Genomic DNA, 16,811 nt, shown 5'->3' with positions numbered 1-16,811 from the left:
GGTGATCTCAGTGCAGCAAGGTTGTTCTTTTGTCAATATTTTAGTATCAGTGAATACTTACTGCCATCTGTAAAGCTAAAAACATCTGATTTTTCATGTTCCCTGTGTATGGAGGAGCACCAATACAACTCCAAAATAAGATGGCAAAGATGAATAAGGCAACTGATTATGATGAAGAAGCATGATTTTTGGAGACTAATGATTCATTTTCTGAATCAGTCTGAAACATTGACGTGTTAAAGGTGTTTATCTGTTGGATAAATTTGTTATCCTTTATGCTATCTTCTTTCTTGTTGTCTCTTTGACTTATTTTTTGCTATTTGGATTCAGAGAGTATGCTATGTGAAGCATTACATTAAACAGTTCATTTTTTCCAGGAATGGTGTTTTATCTGTTTTTGCAAATGAACTCTTTCTGTTCATATTTATTTCAAAGCCATCGATGAATATAAGGATTTCATCTGCTTAAATAATTGTTTAATCAGTGAATACAAATTCTTTAATTGAGTGGCATACTCCTTTAGAACATGTAACTAAAATGAAATTGGACTGATTAATATGGAAAAACGTAAAATAAGAGGCAAATACAGTGATTTAAATAAAGTCATAGTATTTATTTTACAAATTTGCACAATTATTGAATAGTGGTGAACAGTCATACAAATAAACACAAGTAATGTGTGTAGCCTGACACACTGGCTCTCAAAGGTCTCTCTCTCTCACACAGACACACACACGCGTACTCACACTCACACACACACACACACACAGCTTCATGTAGAGCGTATACCTGATGAACACATAAACACAGCCTCATTTACAGCCTCATATACACACATTTTGCAGACACACGAGATACTTACAAAGCATTACAACTCCTTCCTTCAAGTGGAAATCAGATCAGATATTGTCCAGTTAACCCATGTCGCACATTCACAATCCTTTAATGACTCAGTGACTTTTACTCTAGCAATCAGACGAATAGAGGTAAACTGTGAAATATACACATACAGAGGGGTGCTGTTCGGTTCCCGTCATGGATGGAGGCTTGTGTCTGTAGTTGTGGTGAACTCCATATGGCGAGCTCTACTGTCGCTGAGACGCCCTAAAGTGACAGTGAGACGTTCACACAGGGCTGCTCTCACACCCTGGATATGCCTAGAAACAATTCCTCTGTCAAAGAGGGGGGAAAAAAAACACCGCCTAACAATTTTGAGTTTTTCAAGAGCTAACGGTGCCCTAGGTTTCCACTGACTCCATGCCATTGCTTATTTAGAGTGTAATACCTCATGGGCTTATAGATTTGATTTTGGACTGGTGGATGATACCATATTGCCAGGGGACTGAAAAAAAATATTCTGACGTCTAATGGTCAAACCCTATAAGGCAAACCACAGGCTACTTTGTTTTTGTTTTTTTTTTTCAACATTTGGCTTTTTAAGGAGACAGGAAGTGTCATAACTTTACAAATAACTCGACAATATTAGAAAAAGGCTTTGATTGTCTTCACACAATTCTTTGTGAGGAGAGATCTCCTTGTTTTTTTTCTTTTTTAAGTCATGATTTCAGTCTATTCGATGAGGGTGGAGAAACTGGAAACGGTGCGGGAGGGACAGTGGTGAGACAAACTTTAAGTGTGAGTGTAGGACAGAGGAGACGGTGAGAGGTAGGATTAGAGATGGGTGAAAGAAGGCAAACAGCAACAAAGTGAAATCTTGTAAAACACATCGAGGACACTTTTACTGTAAGTCGTCTTTCGGATCTCACTTTGACTTGGACTGCAGCTCTCATAGTGCATCTCTTCTTTTATTTCCTTCAGGTAATTGGTAGCAAAACTTTGATCTTAGATTTTTCACCCTTCCCGGTTTCGTGTCAGATTTATCTTTAGAAACAGTGGCACTCAATGCTATGAATGAACAAAGGCTTATTTTCTGTTTGTTTTGGCATTAAAATGTGCTCAGTTAGAATGAATGTTGTTGAACCAGACACAACAACCAGAGAAACGTGAAGACCGTAGAAATCCATGGCACAGTGTGTTGGATTTCACACCTCCACCTGCCCTTGCGTCAGGTGGGTCCTGAGTTGCTGCGCTGCGCTGACAATCTTCCTCTGGTGGCCCACGAGGTTCACCCCCAGATTCTGGAGGTCGCTGAAAGACAGAAGGGTGGGCCGTGTTCAGCACAGCAATTCACTCCTGTGTGTATCCTCACCAATATTTTAAAAGGAACGGTTCATCCAAAACACCAAAAGAATAAATTTTTTACTCTTAACTCCCAGTGAGTTTCTGTGATATTTGGTGTGGCTTCCAGCCTGTCTCCCTTCACTCTAATAAAATTTGACTGGTGGAGCTCAACCATTCAAAATTTACAAATATGAATATTTGAACAAAGTAACACTGTACTGAGAAGAAGGGAGACAGGGAAGATCACACCAAAATGGAAACTTTGCCAAGTCACACAGAAACTATCTGGATGTTGTAGTAGTGAGGGGCAAATGAGAAAAACAATCTTTTTTTTTAATTTTGGGTGAACTGCTGCTGAAAAATGGCTGGAAAGTGTATATACTCACTCCATGGTGAGCCTGCTGACTCTGTCTAACGTGTCCAGGTGTGCCCGTTCAAACTCATCCTTATATCTGTCCATCCTCAGTGCCGTTAGCCAATCACTGACTGTTGCCACTGACGACAAGTCAGTGGGTGTGGGGCTCAGTAGTGGCTGGGAGCAGCTTCTGTAAATTAAGTTTAAAAAAACAAGAGTATTACAATCTGTTAATATGATAGATTATAAATTATACATCAAACATAACACTGATATTTTTGTGCCACTGAGCTGTAGTCTCACCGAGCCTGCTCTGCCTTGAGGGAAGCAGGGTGCCTGATAAGCCGATCCAACGAGGACAAGAGTGAGTCAAAACCTGGGCGGTCTCCTCGATCAGCCTGCCAGCACTGCAGCATCAGAGAGTGGAGGGCTGGGGGGCAGTTGAGAGGGGCTGGGAGTCGGTACTGGTCTGCTACTGCTTTCATCACCTGGAGAGAGAGAGAGAAATATCTGTATTGTTCAAATGGCATGTGGAACCCTGTGCAATCACCCTGTATAAAAAGTCACAGACAACAGAGTGACTAAAAGAAAATCCTTTGCTCAGTTTGTTTTTCTGTGAATTTGTCACCATTTAGAAGTATCTACTGAATGTCACTGCTCCAACTGAGGCATTGCAATCTCCTCCACTCCACACTCACTTCCTGATTGCTCATGTCCCAGTATGGACGCTCTCCGTACGACATCACTTCCCACATAAGTATGCCAAAGCTCCAGACATCACTAGCCGAGCTGAACTTGCGATGCTGAAAGGCCTCTGGTGCTGTCCACCGCACAGGAATCTTACTGCCCTGAAGACAGAGACAGAAGGTGAAGCAGAATTACACAGCAAGTTTTTAACGCAGGTAAAACTGCAGGGACTCCAGTGACGTACCAGTGAGGCAGTGTACGTAGGTATGTTGTGGTCCAGGCCCCTCATGAGTCGTGACAGGCCAAAGTCGGACACTTTACACACCAGGTTGGAGTTGACCAGCACGTTCCTGGCTGCCAAATCCCGGTGGACAAAGTTTCTCTCAGAGAGGTAACGCATCCCAGCGCCAACTCCCCTTACCATCCCCACCAGCTGGAGGACACTGAACTGGTCTTCATTCTCCTGAGAAAGAGAAAGCAGAAAAAAGGAGAACAGAAAAAGCAGGATGGAGGGAGGGTTAGGGACAGTTGAAACATGGGCGCTGCAGTGGTGAATCAGAAACTAACAAAAGACCAAAGATTGGAGCTGTAGGTGTTTGTAGTCTCACCCTGAGGAAGGCATCCAGGGGTCCGTTCTCCATGAACTCAGTGATGATCCTCTCTGGAGGGCTGCGAGTCACCACACCCTCTAGTTTCAGCACGTTGGGGTGGTCAAACTGGCCCAGGACCCCCGCCTCACTCAGGAACATGCCCCTCTCTCTGTCAGTCACCCCCCAGCGCAGGGTCTTCACTGCTACCAGCACCTCCCTGCGCCCCAGTGGACGGTATCGACCCCGAGAAACCTCCCCAAACTGAGCTGTGGTGGAGAGGGGGGAACAGGTCAGATGTGACATAAAAGATTACACTATGTTGATAATTTGTGACATAACTTCATAACAAAGTTTAAAACACACTGTTTTTTTATTGCTAAGAAATAATCTTACCTGCGCCGATCACCTCCTCAATTTTTAGGTGTGTGGGGTCTATCTCGCGGGCAAACTCCTTGACCGCCTCACTGGGGTCCTCATAAGTGGATGGGTCCACATAATACTTTACTCCACCTGAAAAATACAACATTTGGCTGGAATCACTATTCCCATTCTCATTTATGATACAGCAGAAAGACCTTATGCAATCTCATGCCAGCAACACCTTGAAACAAACACTGATATGTCCTGGACAATATTACTGAAATGATGTTAAGTGATAAATAAATTATTCTATTTTTGCAAAAGGCTTATGCCTACCCCGTTCATTCTCATAGATAAACACCTTATATCAATAGAGAACCTGAAATTTATTCTTCAGTATCTCTTTTTGTCCCATAAAATCATTTTGTGTGGTTGTGTCAGTGTTTAGAATGAAGAATGTAAAATATACCCATCCTCACCTCGGTTGCTGATGTACCTCTGCAGCCTGTCACTGTAGGGACTCTCCCTCCTCTTGCTGCCATGTAAAAGCAAACACAGTGGGTATATCAGCACAAGGTAAAGAAAAACAGTTCAAATGTCCGATTGTGTGCACAGACTGACACTCACCTGCGGAACACAACAACAACTACAATAGCCGCTACGACCAGAAGGAAGGCTGCCCCGCCCATCACCGAGCCAACCAGCAGAGGCAGCCGATTCTGGATATGCTGTGAATGCTCCTCTGTGGAAGAGACAGGGTGAGAAAATCATCAAATATACTGGAAATTAAAATCAGCATCAGCTAGTAGTAGTAGTTTATTTGGTCAACATTTTACAATTTCAATACATTCATTCCATATAATTTCATTTCATATGAACTAGACCAAAAAGGTGTAGGCTGAAGCCCATGGCTTATTGTGCAAGCTATGTAAAGTCATGCACTGCCTGGCTTTATGTGCCATGTTGCTAGAATAATTACAAAAACTATTTAAGACTTACTTGTACTCTTTAGGTGCTTATACTGATCTATTATTTATATTTCGCCTTGTCTGCACATTTGATCTCTGTTGTGTGTGTCAACAAGCCGGCAAACCCAAAAGAAATTCCAACTGTTTTGTTGTGTGCCATTAAAAGTCAGCCATCCGTCCTTTTTCCATACCCACTTATTGTTCTGGGTTTGCAAGAGGGTGGAGGCTTAGGGAGGAAAGTAGGGAAACACCCTGCCACACACACTCAAACACACAGAGTCCTCAGTTCACCTGATGTGCATGTCTTTGTACACTGTGGGAGGAAACTCACGCAAACCAAAATATACACTGAAAGGACCAGGGATGAGATTGAAATTCAGGACTGTCCTGCTGTGTCAGCACTAACCACTGCCACCCTTCATGAAGTCACTTTGACCATTTCCATATAAATAAGTAAAATGATGTGTTTCAGTATTGGGTGTCAGTTGTGCTTGTGAGATCGGTATTGGATGAGTCATAGTGTACCCAGAGCGAGTGTGGTGAAGTAGATGGTGTGGCTGTAGGGGCCGTAGCCTCGCTCGTTACGCGCTCTGATCTGGAAGGCGTAGATGGAGCCGGGAATCAGTGAGTTGACTGTCACGGTGTTGGTCTCACTGTACACAGTCACCGCGCTGTCCTCATCTGAACCCTGAGGGACACACGAGAACGAAGACATTCTGATCACCGTGTTTGTCATCGGTGTTTGCCTGGGAATGGTTGTGTGTGTGTCATGCAAGTGTGTGTCCTCCAACTGAGTATACCTTGTCATAGTATCTGAGCTGGTACTCCAGGATGTCTCCATTGGGCCTGTCAGGCTGAGGCCATGAGAGAGTGATGGAGTCTGGGGCACGGCTGAGCTGGTGCATCATGGGAACTGGACTGGGAACTGTGGGAAACAGGGGTGTGGAAACACAGGACTGGTTTATGAGCTGAGTGAAGGTTCGATAGCTCACTGTTTAACTCAGTGTTCATATAATGTAGACTTAGCCTGTATGTTTCACATTGATACTGGTACCACCTGCTACACAGTTATGCCTTTTCCACCAGCAAAGAACCGGTTTAGCTCTGGTTTGCGCACCAAAGTTTGAATCATTCTTTGCATTTCTACCAAATATAGATTGATTCCCGAATAGAAAAGTTGGTTCGAAGTTGGAACCAGAAAATAGTAGTTCTCAAATGTGAACCAAGTCGGCATGTATTATTCTACAAGGAACCGTAAAGACTCAAGTTGTGAAATTGTTGAGATGTGTTGGTGCATTATTGACCACATGGGGGCAGCATTACCAAACTACTAAAGGAAATAACAGTAGTGACATACAGTAAAGATTTTTTTTTTTTTTTTTTTTTTTTTTTATGGAGCACTGTGCAGGGTTTAGTTACAGTGGCTGTGTTGCCTGGTTCAAGGAAACTTTCCAGCTTTCCACTGCTTTTACAGATACTCCAGGTATCTCTTGCAGACTGCACACAAGCAACAACATTTTTTTTTTCAATTAAAGTTAATGGAGTGCTCTAAACAATCTGGTTCAGTTTCTTGGAAAGCAGTACAATAGCCTACTCTGTCTCAGCAATACCTCATTCTGCTCACTCCTCTACTGGCTTCTTATCATCTCTCTTTCTGTCTTTTCTCTTCCTCTCTCATTTGTCCCTTCCTTCTTCTGCAATGATTTTAATGGGCACTGACAGGATATTGTGACCTCGAGCAACCTCCTGTCCAGAGAGCAGGAGCAGAAAAGATGGAGCAGAGAGAAAGAGGGGGAGAGAGAAAGAGAGCAACCTCAGACACACACACACACACACACACACTGAAGGAACATCACTTCCTCATGCTCACCTGACTGGCTTGTAGTGAAGTTGATGCTTGTGTATCGAGGTGGGAAAGGACTCAACGCTGATACTTCATTGATTGCTTGCACCTGTCAGTCAAAAGAACAAGCCACACACACTTTTTCTCCCTTTCTGACATAACTCAGTGTTTCAGAAATAAGGCCTTACACCTGCAACATTCATTCTCTATTTGAACAGTCTACCAACACTTGGGAAATAGGACAAACAAATGGGAAATAACCACCCGGTATAAATAAGAAATAAGCTATGATTTATCCAGTCTGTGCCAAACTAAATAATAAATGTTTCTGTGTATTTGCTGATGTGGAGCTTATGGAATAATAGACAGAACAGAAAACCCGCCCCCACTCTGGCTCGAGGAAGTGATTTACCATCCATGGTCCCAAATGCCTTCACTAATTTAATGAAAAAATTCACCAGAAGTAAAAGTAAAAAAAAAATGAAAGTTAGAAATTAAATGTCATTTTGGATCCATTGCTCCAGATAGTTTTGGACTAATAAAATGGTGAGATTTGTGCTGCTGTGTATGAGAGCTGGTGGGGGAGGTGTGTGCTCCCAAGCCCTGCTGGGATTTATAATCCAGTACCTGTATGAGGTAGGTGACTCTGGTCAGCAGGTTGTTGAGGGTGACCTTGGTTTGTCGTAGGCTTGTCTGGGAGGGGCTGTAAGTGACAGCTTCTCCGCACCAGGAGCACAACGCCGGGTTGGAGAAGGTAGCTGACGGGCAGATACGGCACACCACCCCGTACCACACCTCGCTGCGGCCGCCCATGTCCACTGGGGGGCGCCACCTCAAAGACACCCCGCCGTCGCCGCTCTCGTACTCCCAGGACAGAGAGACAGGGGCAGATGGAGGACCTGGATACAACAAGGGTGACAGACAAAGAGAGAGAGTGAGAGAGAGAGAGTGAGTGAGGGAGGGAGGAGGGGTTATACATATATAATTTATGCAGTGTACACTTATCTCTAAATGGAAGCATCTGCTAAAAAGTTTAAGATATGAGAGAAACCATGTAAAAGAAATTAAAAGAACTTTATATGCAAAAGTTTTGACACTGAAATCATTTAGAGTCAGTGAGTAAAGGCGCAACATTTATTATTTACTGTTACTATATTTATAATAATTTATACCTAAAAGAAAAGATGGGTTCTCTCTCTCTCTCCCTCTCTCTCTCTCTCTCTCTCACACACACACACACACACACACACACACACAGACACACAGACACACACATATATATATCAAGGGCTAGCCCCCATGTAGATCCACATGACCACTGACCCCATTTCATAAAATTTTACATTTTGACCCATACAACCCTGTCAGGGAGGATTTTTGGTTCTGAACTACAAACCGTGGACCTGTGTTTTGTAGGACAACAAGGTAGATATTGAAAGGCGGAAACATTTCAACAAAATAATCATCTTTATTCGTACTGTCCTTCTGTGGCCCTCTAGGGAGGGAAATACTGAAATTAAACTACTGCTGCAGGGAAATTAAATTATTTAAAGGGAAATTAACAGAAATTAAAGTATTTTTCAAGGGACCCTCTGGAATTCCTTCAAGGACCTTTGGGGAACCACTGGTTTATATTAATGTATCATAAATATTCATGTTATTATTATTATTATTATAAATATTTACTGCTAACAAGATTTTTATGTTATTGTAATTTTACATAAAATTTCTGAACTGTAGATGCATTTTGATAAAAAAAAAAGAGCATATTTTGATTTTATTTGGTTGTACTATAGAAAAACATGCATTTATCGTGAATGAGGATTGATGCATTTCATTCTGCACATAAGGCTACGGGTGAAGTTCTGCATCCCCTCTGTAAAGTGTTTTTTTTTTTTTTCTCTCACAGTCTAAGGAACTGAGCAGATGGAACTGCCAAATCACTTGAACACTTCCTGGAAACAGGGACAGCAGATGCAAAGCTCACTCGTGCAGGAGGAGGAGTTGGCATCATTGGCTGCCCGGTAGAAGCCGCTGCGACATTCACACACACTTGATCCCTCCAGGCTGGTTCTGCTGTTGGGCGGGCAGACTGAGCAGGGACCGGAGCCCGACGTGGACTTGAAGTAGCCCACCGGACAGGCTGCAGACAGACAGGCAGAGACACAGCAGGAGAGAGTCAAATTTATAATCAAACAAATACAATGTGAACAGTGTTCTCTGGAAGCCACGCTTGTCCAATCCAGTCGTGTATCTCTGCATGTTTTCACTCCAGCCAAACTACTATACAGCGGCTGATTTCACCGATTAGCACAGCTTCAACCAGACAGGAGAAAACTAATCTGTGAAATCAGCAGATTATATCTTTGGTTGGAATGAAAACCTGCAGACAGTGAGGGTCTGGACACCACTGGCTTAGAGATAACTCTGTAAAATGCCAGTGAGGTGGAGCACAGCCAGATCTGAAAATGCCATCATTTGGCAACACATTCTACTGAAAACTATATTGTGCCTAATATTAAAACAAAGGATTAAGATTATGTTGATGAACAAAAATATCTGCCATATGTTTTCTTAAATTTAATTTAAATCACCTCATTTGAACCAACAACAATCTAAACTCTGCATAACTAACTACCAGAGGAAAACCTTATGAGATGAACTTAATAAACTGTGTCTAATATTTCGGCCTGGATCAAAGCTGTTGTATGACCACAAAATCCCTTATGATCTGTATTCTGCTGTCGCCTCTCAGTAGTCAGATTACTGTCTGAAGCTGTTGCAGCAACATCATCTTTTTTTGCAGATCTCCTCATGCTTGCCTGTCGACTTACATTATTCCATTCTGTTTATTATTCTGGCCCATTAATGTCAGCATTTCAACACCAAAAGCTATACTCGGCTTGTGGCTTCCTTTCACTCAAAACACTGCTGTCAGCTGTTGGCATTGTCCAGCGCAGTAATTTGCTTGTGTTTACAGTGGATGTGGCCCGACACTGCATTAGGAGGGAGCAGGTTAACAACCAGTCACGCACACTGCCTGGCTAAAAATCTGTGAGGCTGACTTTTGTATTTGTGTTTCTGAGCTTGTCCTTCTACATCCGAGTTCTATTTTCCCGAAACACTTTCCTCTTCGCCACAGCACCATATCACATTTATAGACCACTGCTTCCTGCCTAATACGGCGTTGAATTCAACAAAAGCTGGCAGACACAGACAATAAAGTCATCACTATCCGCTGCAAGTGGGCAAGGAAACTCAATAAGGCTCATATTATCCTGAAAGTAAAATCAAAGCCGGCGTGTCTATTTATCAGCACAAAGATGAATACATTTGAATGGGATTCTCGCTTTCAAATTCAGATTCAAAAAGCGCTTTACTGGCATTACAAATAGGCATTTGTATTGCCAAAGCAGACATAATATGTATTACCAGAAATCAGTACATATTCATATCCTGAATCACAGCATTATACAGGTGTAAAAAAAAACAGATTACACAAACTAAACAGAACGAAAAAAAAAAAAAACCCTAATACTTACAATGTATGTAGTTACAATGTATGTGATGCTGCATGCAATCACCCACTAAGCAAAAAAATCAATATATATACTGAATATACTGTCTCTCTCAAGTTTTAGGTTCAATGGGCATTATCGGCATGGGAATTATCGATATGACTTTCCATATGTGTTGTCAAAGCACAATATGATATAATATGGCAATATACCTTGTAACTATTCATGCTATTGAATTTAATAAACAGAAAAGTTTACAAGTTGTTGCGAAAATTATTTGGTTACGCTAGAATGGGGTTACAGTAGGAGATGGTGAATACAGAGAGAACAACGCATACACTGGCTGATCAATAGAGATAAGAAGGGGGGAAAATCAATCTCTCTCTCTCTCTCTCTGTCTTGCTTTCTCAAGCACACACATACACACATGTGCAGACACAAGGAATACCAGTTGCTGCTGCCCTGAACAGATACATTTTCCTTTGGGAAAGTGCAAAATTCTGTAAAATGTGCCAACAGTTAATGCTGACATGCTGCCAGAGCCCCTTGAACATACTGTACATCCTCAGTGGGCCTGTGAGAATATTAAACTGCATATGGGTTGTTCCTGTTGCCATTTTCACTCAGTGGGTGTGAACGCTGTGAGCGGTGTCAACTAAAGGTTGCATCCCTCAGACAGAGACGCCTATGTCTGTATGTTAAATGCAGAATTTGCCTGCTGTGTGGTGTGACCGCCTCGAACCCCCCTGGGAAAACACGGAGTGTGTGACTGACACACCTGATAACACCTGACACAGCAGCATGTCAAAGAAGTATCATCGTTTGTGTTTTTTTTTAAAGGCTGTAATAGTGCCGAAGTGCTGTTAGAGAGGCAGCTGGAGGGAGAGAGGTGTGTGTGTGTGTGTGTGTGTGTTTGTGTGTGTGTGGTGCAATCACATGGCAACATGTTCTCTATGGTCAGCGGGGGTGAACACCTAACATGTCCTCTGACCTTATTTACATAACCTTGTCAAGAACATGCAGCATGTCTAAAATTTGACAGTGCGTGTGGATGTGTGTGTGCGTGTGTGTGTGTGTGTGTGTGTGTGTGTGTGTATGTGTGCGTGTGTGTGTATGTGTTGGGGGAGGGGTGCATTGGCATGGAGACATAAAGAGCAATGTGAAAGAAGGAAAGATAGAGGGAAGATCGAGTGAAAGACGTGGAAAGTATAAACAGATAAAAGGGTTTCTGTGTTCTCACTCATCTCTGAGAGAACTGCATTTGCCTTCAAACAGGTGTAATGGAGGAAAGTGAGGGGGAGAGAGAGAGAAAGAGAGAGAAGGGGAAAGAGAGAGAGGGAGACAGAGTGAGATTAAGGAGGGAGAACAAAGTACAAGAGGAAAAGAAATGAAAATGGAAGGAGATTGCGACAGAAAGAGGTTGGATAGCGATGTGGGGAGAAAAAGCCATAGAGGATGTGCGGCACATTAATGAAAATATGAGAGCCAGACGACGGTGTTGGCAATGGAATATACAGAGAGGAAACGGGGATAAACTGAAGAAACTGAGGAACTGGAATGGGAAGGGAAACAAGAGCAAGAAAGAGACAACTGTAGGATGGTGAAGAAGAGGAGGAGGAAATAGTTTCATCCATCTTTAATGGCCTGAGCTCACATTATCAGACGTGTTCTCTCACAGCTGTGACATGAAACACGACTTTGCTACAAAGCCTCCCATCGCTGTTACGAGCTCCGGTAACAACGCCGCCCTCCACCCACCTCCACCCGACTGATCGCCGCAGCCTATCAGAACGTGTGCCCTCTGCCCTGCACGCCCCCCCTCCGTCCATCCCTCTCTGTTAACACACAGAGAGACTTAATGCAATTCATGGCCATAATGAGAGGGAGAACCAACGCCTTTACATTACCACAGTAAGGGGGAGAAAAAAAGCAAAACATAGAGGGGAGGAATTATGGTAGAAATTATAAGAAGGGTAGACAATTATAATGATTAGAAAGGCAGAAATTATGATGGTATTAGAAATGCACCAGCAAGCAGCAGTGGATATTATATTGTGTTGTAACAACATCAAAGAGGAGATTTGCATGTTTGTTCATCCTTTATGTAACCAGGCAAATTAAACAAGATCAAACAGAGAGTGTGTTTGTAAAAATAGATGCCTCAAATTGTATTAATGTGTTTTCTAGATAACATCGATTTAAAAATCAAGTTAATGCATGGGCTTTTGTGTTAAAATGTTGGATTTTACATTCAGAAACTATGTCATGTTAAGCATCACATACAACAGTCGGTTCATTTTTTATTTATTTATTTTTTTCAGGAATGTCATCTGTTTTTGCGAACAAACTCTTCATATTCTTTTATATTTATAATCGCTGCCTGGCAATTTAAGGAGGAGGAGATGAAGAGGGATCAGGGATGGCATCAGATATGGAAAAATAGAAAACTACAGACCGGGAAGAGAACGAGGAAGAGAGCCTGACAGAGGGGATGGGGATTTGGTTGGCAAAGATAACAAGTATCCAGAGAGAGAAAATTAAAACATGGAGACAAAAACAAAACAAAACAAAAAAAGAACAATGGGGGGGAGAAAAAAAAGAATTTCAGGAGATAAACAGAAATAGAGAGAAAGATGGCAATGGAGTGTGTAATTTGCCGTCAACGTAATACTTTGGTATTTAGATCACTGACCCAATTTCTCTCTTTCTCTCTTCTTCTCTGCCTCTCCCTCTCTCATGCGCTCATTCGCTCTTTTGGCTCCTAGCATTATAATCTCTCTCTCTCTCTCTCTCTCTCTCTCTCTCTCTCTCTCTCTCTCTCTGACACACAAACACACACATACACACAGGCTCAGTTGCAGATGTGGCCACACAACAGGAGAGGTGGGCACACATAAGTTGCTTGCTTTTCGTTCCACCGCCTCTCCATCTTTCCGTCGGTCTTCCCTCTCTCTCTCTCTGTTTCCCGTGTGCTTGTGACATTCTGCCATTCAGAACATCCAGGAAATAATGCATCTGAATCATATGGTCTATATTGGTCTGTTTCCCTTTAACCTCCTATAGCTCGGCCTTATGTAAGAGCAAGTCATGCTCTGTTGGGCTGTCCCTCCCAAACAAGTAACTTTTCCCAGCACATGAAATACAGCAGCGCTTCGGCTTTATTTAGACAGCCAAAAGAAAATAATTCCCTGGCATGGAGGAATCCCAAATATTTTCTTATGTGAGTGCACCATTACAGCTTAATTAGTGCCACAAGCAACGCTGTTCTCATTATTGTGATATTTGGACTAAATTGGAATTAAGGGCAGACATAGTGAACGTCATGGCAACATTAACCTCATGAAAAAATGTATATATACCATCATTCAATAAATCCATTTCCATATATGGCTGATGTGACATACTTTGTGTCCTATTTCAATTCAACCACTGACTGGCGAGCTCGTCTACAGTGAGGTCTGGCAGCGATCAATGAGTCTATTTATCATCGATCACTTCGCTCAATTGTATCCTGCTCAAAGCTTGACCTTTATGACTAACAGATTGGTAAATTATTTGAACCCAAACTTGGGTAACTGGTTGTGTGAGTGACGTTTGTGAGGAAAATTAACAAGCGTACCTGCGGCGGGTTGATTTGGAAAGGGGGGCTGCTCGAGACAGAAAAATCAATTTTGTCAGGACTGACTCTGGGTTTCTTTTATTAGTTGGAGCCAATTTGACTCCAGCAATTTAAACCTCCAGAGAATGATTATAATAAAATTTGCGAACCAAGTTTAGGTGTCGGGTACTTTACGTGTCTTGCTGACTACCTGAACAGCCCTTTGACCCTAAACCCTTTGATGAATACAAAATGTGTCCAGGACAGTGAAAACCAACCATCATGTTAATTTCCTGGTTTCAGTCACTAAATATGAAGCAAAAAACAAAACAAAACAATGTTAATGGTGTATTTAGAGACATTAAACAGTGAATGGGGTCAAATTGGCTCCAAAGATAACAGGAAGGTTAAAAGATAAAGTCTTCTTGGGAGTGGTAAAAAGACTGAAAAATAAGTCAGTTAAATCAGTTAAACTCACATTCAGACTTAATCTTGTTTTTGTGCGTGGGGAGATATAATCCCAATTGTTTCCACTGCAGTTTCAGGAATCGTTCAGGGCATAAATATATTGAAACAAGGCAGAATAAGGCAGACCAGTCCAACATAATCAAGAAAATGACACTTGATCCAAGAAACAACTGGAAACAAGTTGATTAGCATTGGAAACAAGTGGGATTATCTCATCCCGCTGGCATATTTTTTTTTCTCTTGTTGTAAGATAAACAAAACATTAACACTGAGTATAAGCTAAATGACTTGTTAAGATGGAGATTTTTTTTCATTGCAGTGTAGTCAGAAATCATTTTACACTGAAATCTTATAGCTCATGCTTCTACCTGCCCCCTGCCCTGGTGCTCATGTCGCCGGATGGGGTGCACATGTCCTTACTAAGACAATGCTTCCATGGTGACGAATCAGGACAGCCTGACACGTTGAATATTTCACTGTTTCTCACAAACCACAGCAAATATCAACATGGGTCCAATTTACCTCAAAGCCCCCCCGCCCCCTGAGAGCGGGCTTGTAATTTGAGCAGTGTGCACTAATCCTTGGCCCAAATCCTCCACAGTGACTTAATATTCCACAGGAATTTAACAGAAGGAAAAGGCTTGTCGGAGAGTGATTTACAGCCAGTGAGGACCTGCTGGGGGAGCCCACACTAAAGGACTGTTTCATGTTTGGCTGAACAGGTGTAATTATGTCTCATGCTCCGACGTACTTCTGCCGCTGCTCTCCGTTCCCCCCCAACCCACCCACCCATCCATCCCCGTCTCCCTTCTGAGATGCAAATGTCAAAGGAGGAAAACATCCCTGTGTTGTGTCGCAGGGAAAAACAACAACCTTCGGCTCCTCAGTTCATCGTCTTCTACTTCTGTCCTTCAAAATATTGCCAATTTGGTGTTTCTTTTTTCTTTTTCTTTTTTTTTTTTTAATCAAGCCTTTCATGTCATGGCAGTCAAAGAAGCCCCATGTGTGCTCTTTATATTTCTGTCTACAGACTGGCAGCTGTTTTTGTTAGTGTCTCACTTTGCGCTCGCAGCACAGTCGTCCTCTAAAGTGTGGTTACCATTTTGGAGCTTTGGATTCTGCCCAAAAGTCTGCAAAAGTGAACACTATATTTATATATATATCCCATTTGTCAGTAATTGTCTTAAGATGGGCGAGCTATTTGTAAGTGGAACTTAAATATGACCAAGCTATTAAATATTTTAGTATATTTTGAAAAAGAAAAAAAATGCTAACGATTGCGGTGCAAATGTTGTGCACCTCTGTACTTCTGTTCCACCACTGTTTAGCTGTATTTATTTTTATAGCAATACTTATTTGTTCATAGTCTTGTACATATTTTACAGTATTTATTTTAGTAACTGCCGATGCCATTCTTGGAGAAGTTCAATCGTTTTTATTTTTCATTGGTTGTGTTCTCGTTCATTTTTTTTTTTTTTATTTTCCTGCAGTGTGTGAGTGACGTTTCAGGAACAAATGGAGGGATGCTAAGTATGACTAATGATTTAATAATTTATTTATTTATTTTAAACCTCAGTTTCAAAACCCTCCGTAATCCACTTTAACACGTAAATAAGCACTCTAGGGAGCAAAAATAATGAATATTAGTGCTCGATGTACTTAAAGGCAATCATTTACACCACTATTCACGTTTGATTGAAAGAGAATGAGACTTGAAATCCCTTATTTAGGCCGGAAAATTATGCTCTGCATGAGAGGACAATAAATAACTGCATGCAGCTTTATATTAAGTTATGGATATCCAACATTGCCACCATGTTGCCGTTTAGCAAAACAGCATATACAGCGATTCAGTGAAACAGTATTAGTGAACAGTGAACACAATGCTGGGTAATTACATTGCAATTCCTTTTTCTGGTTCCAAGACCCTTAATGGACGTCGTGTCATTATACGTGTCTAACAGATTGCGTTGAATAATGTGCTCACTAAAACGTCTGCAGGTTATGATGTCACTTCCAGTAAGTGGAGGTAAATGTCAGTTAATCAGTTAGCAAGTGCTATTCTCTCGGAGGGTTTCCAAAGTGCTAGCAGTGGAACAATGGACATTTTACAGGCTCGTATGTGTGTAATTATAGCTTCCTACACATGCACAAGTTCAGTACAGTACAGTGTATCATTTGCTCACTTTTTGCCATTATTAAATGCCCTTCACGCCTAATTAAAAGCAGGAGAAATTGTACAA

At 41.9% G+C, this 16,811-nt stretch overlaps 1 protein-coding gene across 1 annotated transcript in view; it reads right to left on the bottom strand.

Moving 5' to 3' along the window:
• Positions 1-592: 592 nt before the first annotated feature.
• Positions 593-16,811, bottom strand: part of ephb6 (eph receptor B6) — a 37,726-nt gene continuing 21,507 nt past the window's right edge. Inside the window, exons 6-19 of the mRNA XM_030072983.1 lie at positions 8,972-9,127; positions 7,612-7,883; positions 7,012-7,093; positions 5,942-6,066; positions 5,667-5,829; positions 4,801-4,915; positions 4,653-4,708; positions 4,207-4,323; positions 3,832-4,079; positions 3,468-3,686; positions 3,235-3,384; positions 2,840-3,024; positions 2,568-2,726; positions 593-2,148 (exon numbers count right to left, since the gene is read on the bottom strand). Coding sequence (XP_029928843.1) covers positions 2,043-2,148; positions 2,568-2,726; positions 2,840-3,024; positions 3,235-3,384; positions 3,468-3,686; positions 3,832-4,079; positions 4,207-4,323; positions 4,653-4,708; positions 4,801-4,915; positions 5,667-5,829; positions 5,942-6,066; positions 7,012-7,093; positions 7,612-7,883; positions 8,972-9,127 — 2,153 coding nt within the window. The 3' untranslated portion in view covers positions 593-2,042. The remainder of the gene's footprint in view (positions 2,149-2,567; positions 2,727-2,839; positions 3,025-3,234; positions 3,385-3,467; positions 3,687-3,831; positions 4,080-4,206; positions 4,324-4,652; positions 4,709-4,800; positions 4,916-5,666; positions 5,830-5,941; positions 6,067-7,011; positions 7,094-7,611; positions 7,884-8,971; positions 9,128-16,811) is intronic.

The sequence above is a fragment of the Myripristis murdjan genome, chromosome 16, assembly GCF_902150065.1.
Source record: "Myripristis murdjan chromosome 16, fMyrMur1.1, whole genome shotgun sequence".
Lineage (NCBI taxonomy): Eukaryota > Metazoa > Chordata > Actinopteri > Holocentriformes > Holocentridae > Myripristis > Myripristis murdjan.
The sequence above is the reverse complement of the archived record's forward strand: the minus strand, read 5'-3'. Positions and strand labels throughout refer to the sequence as shown.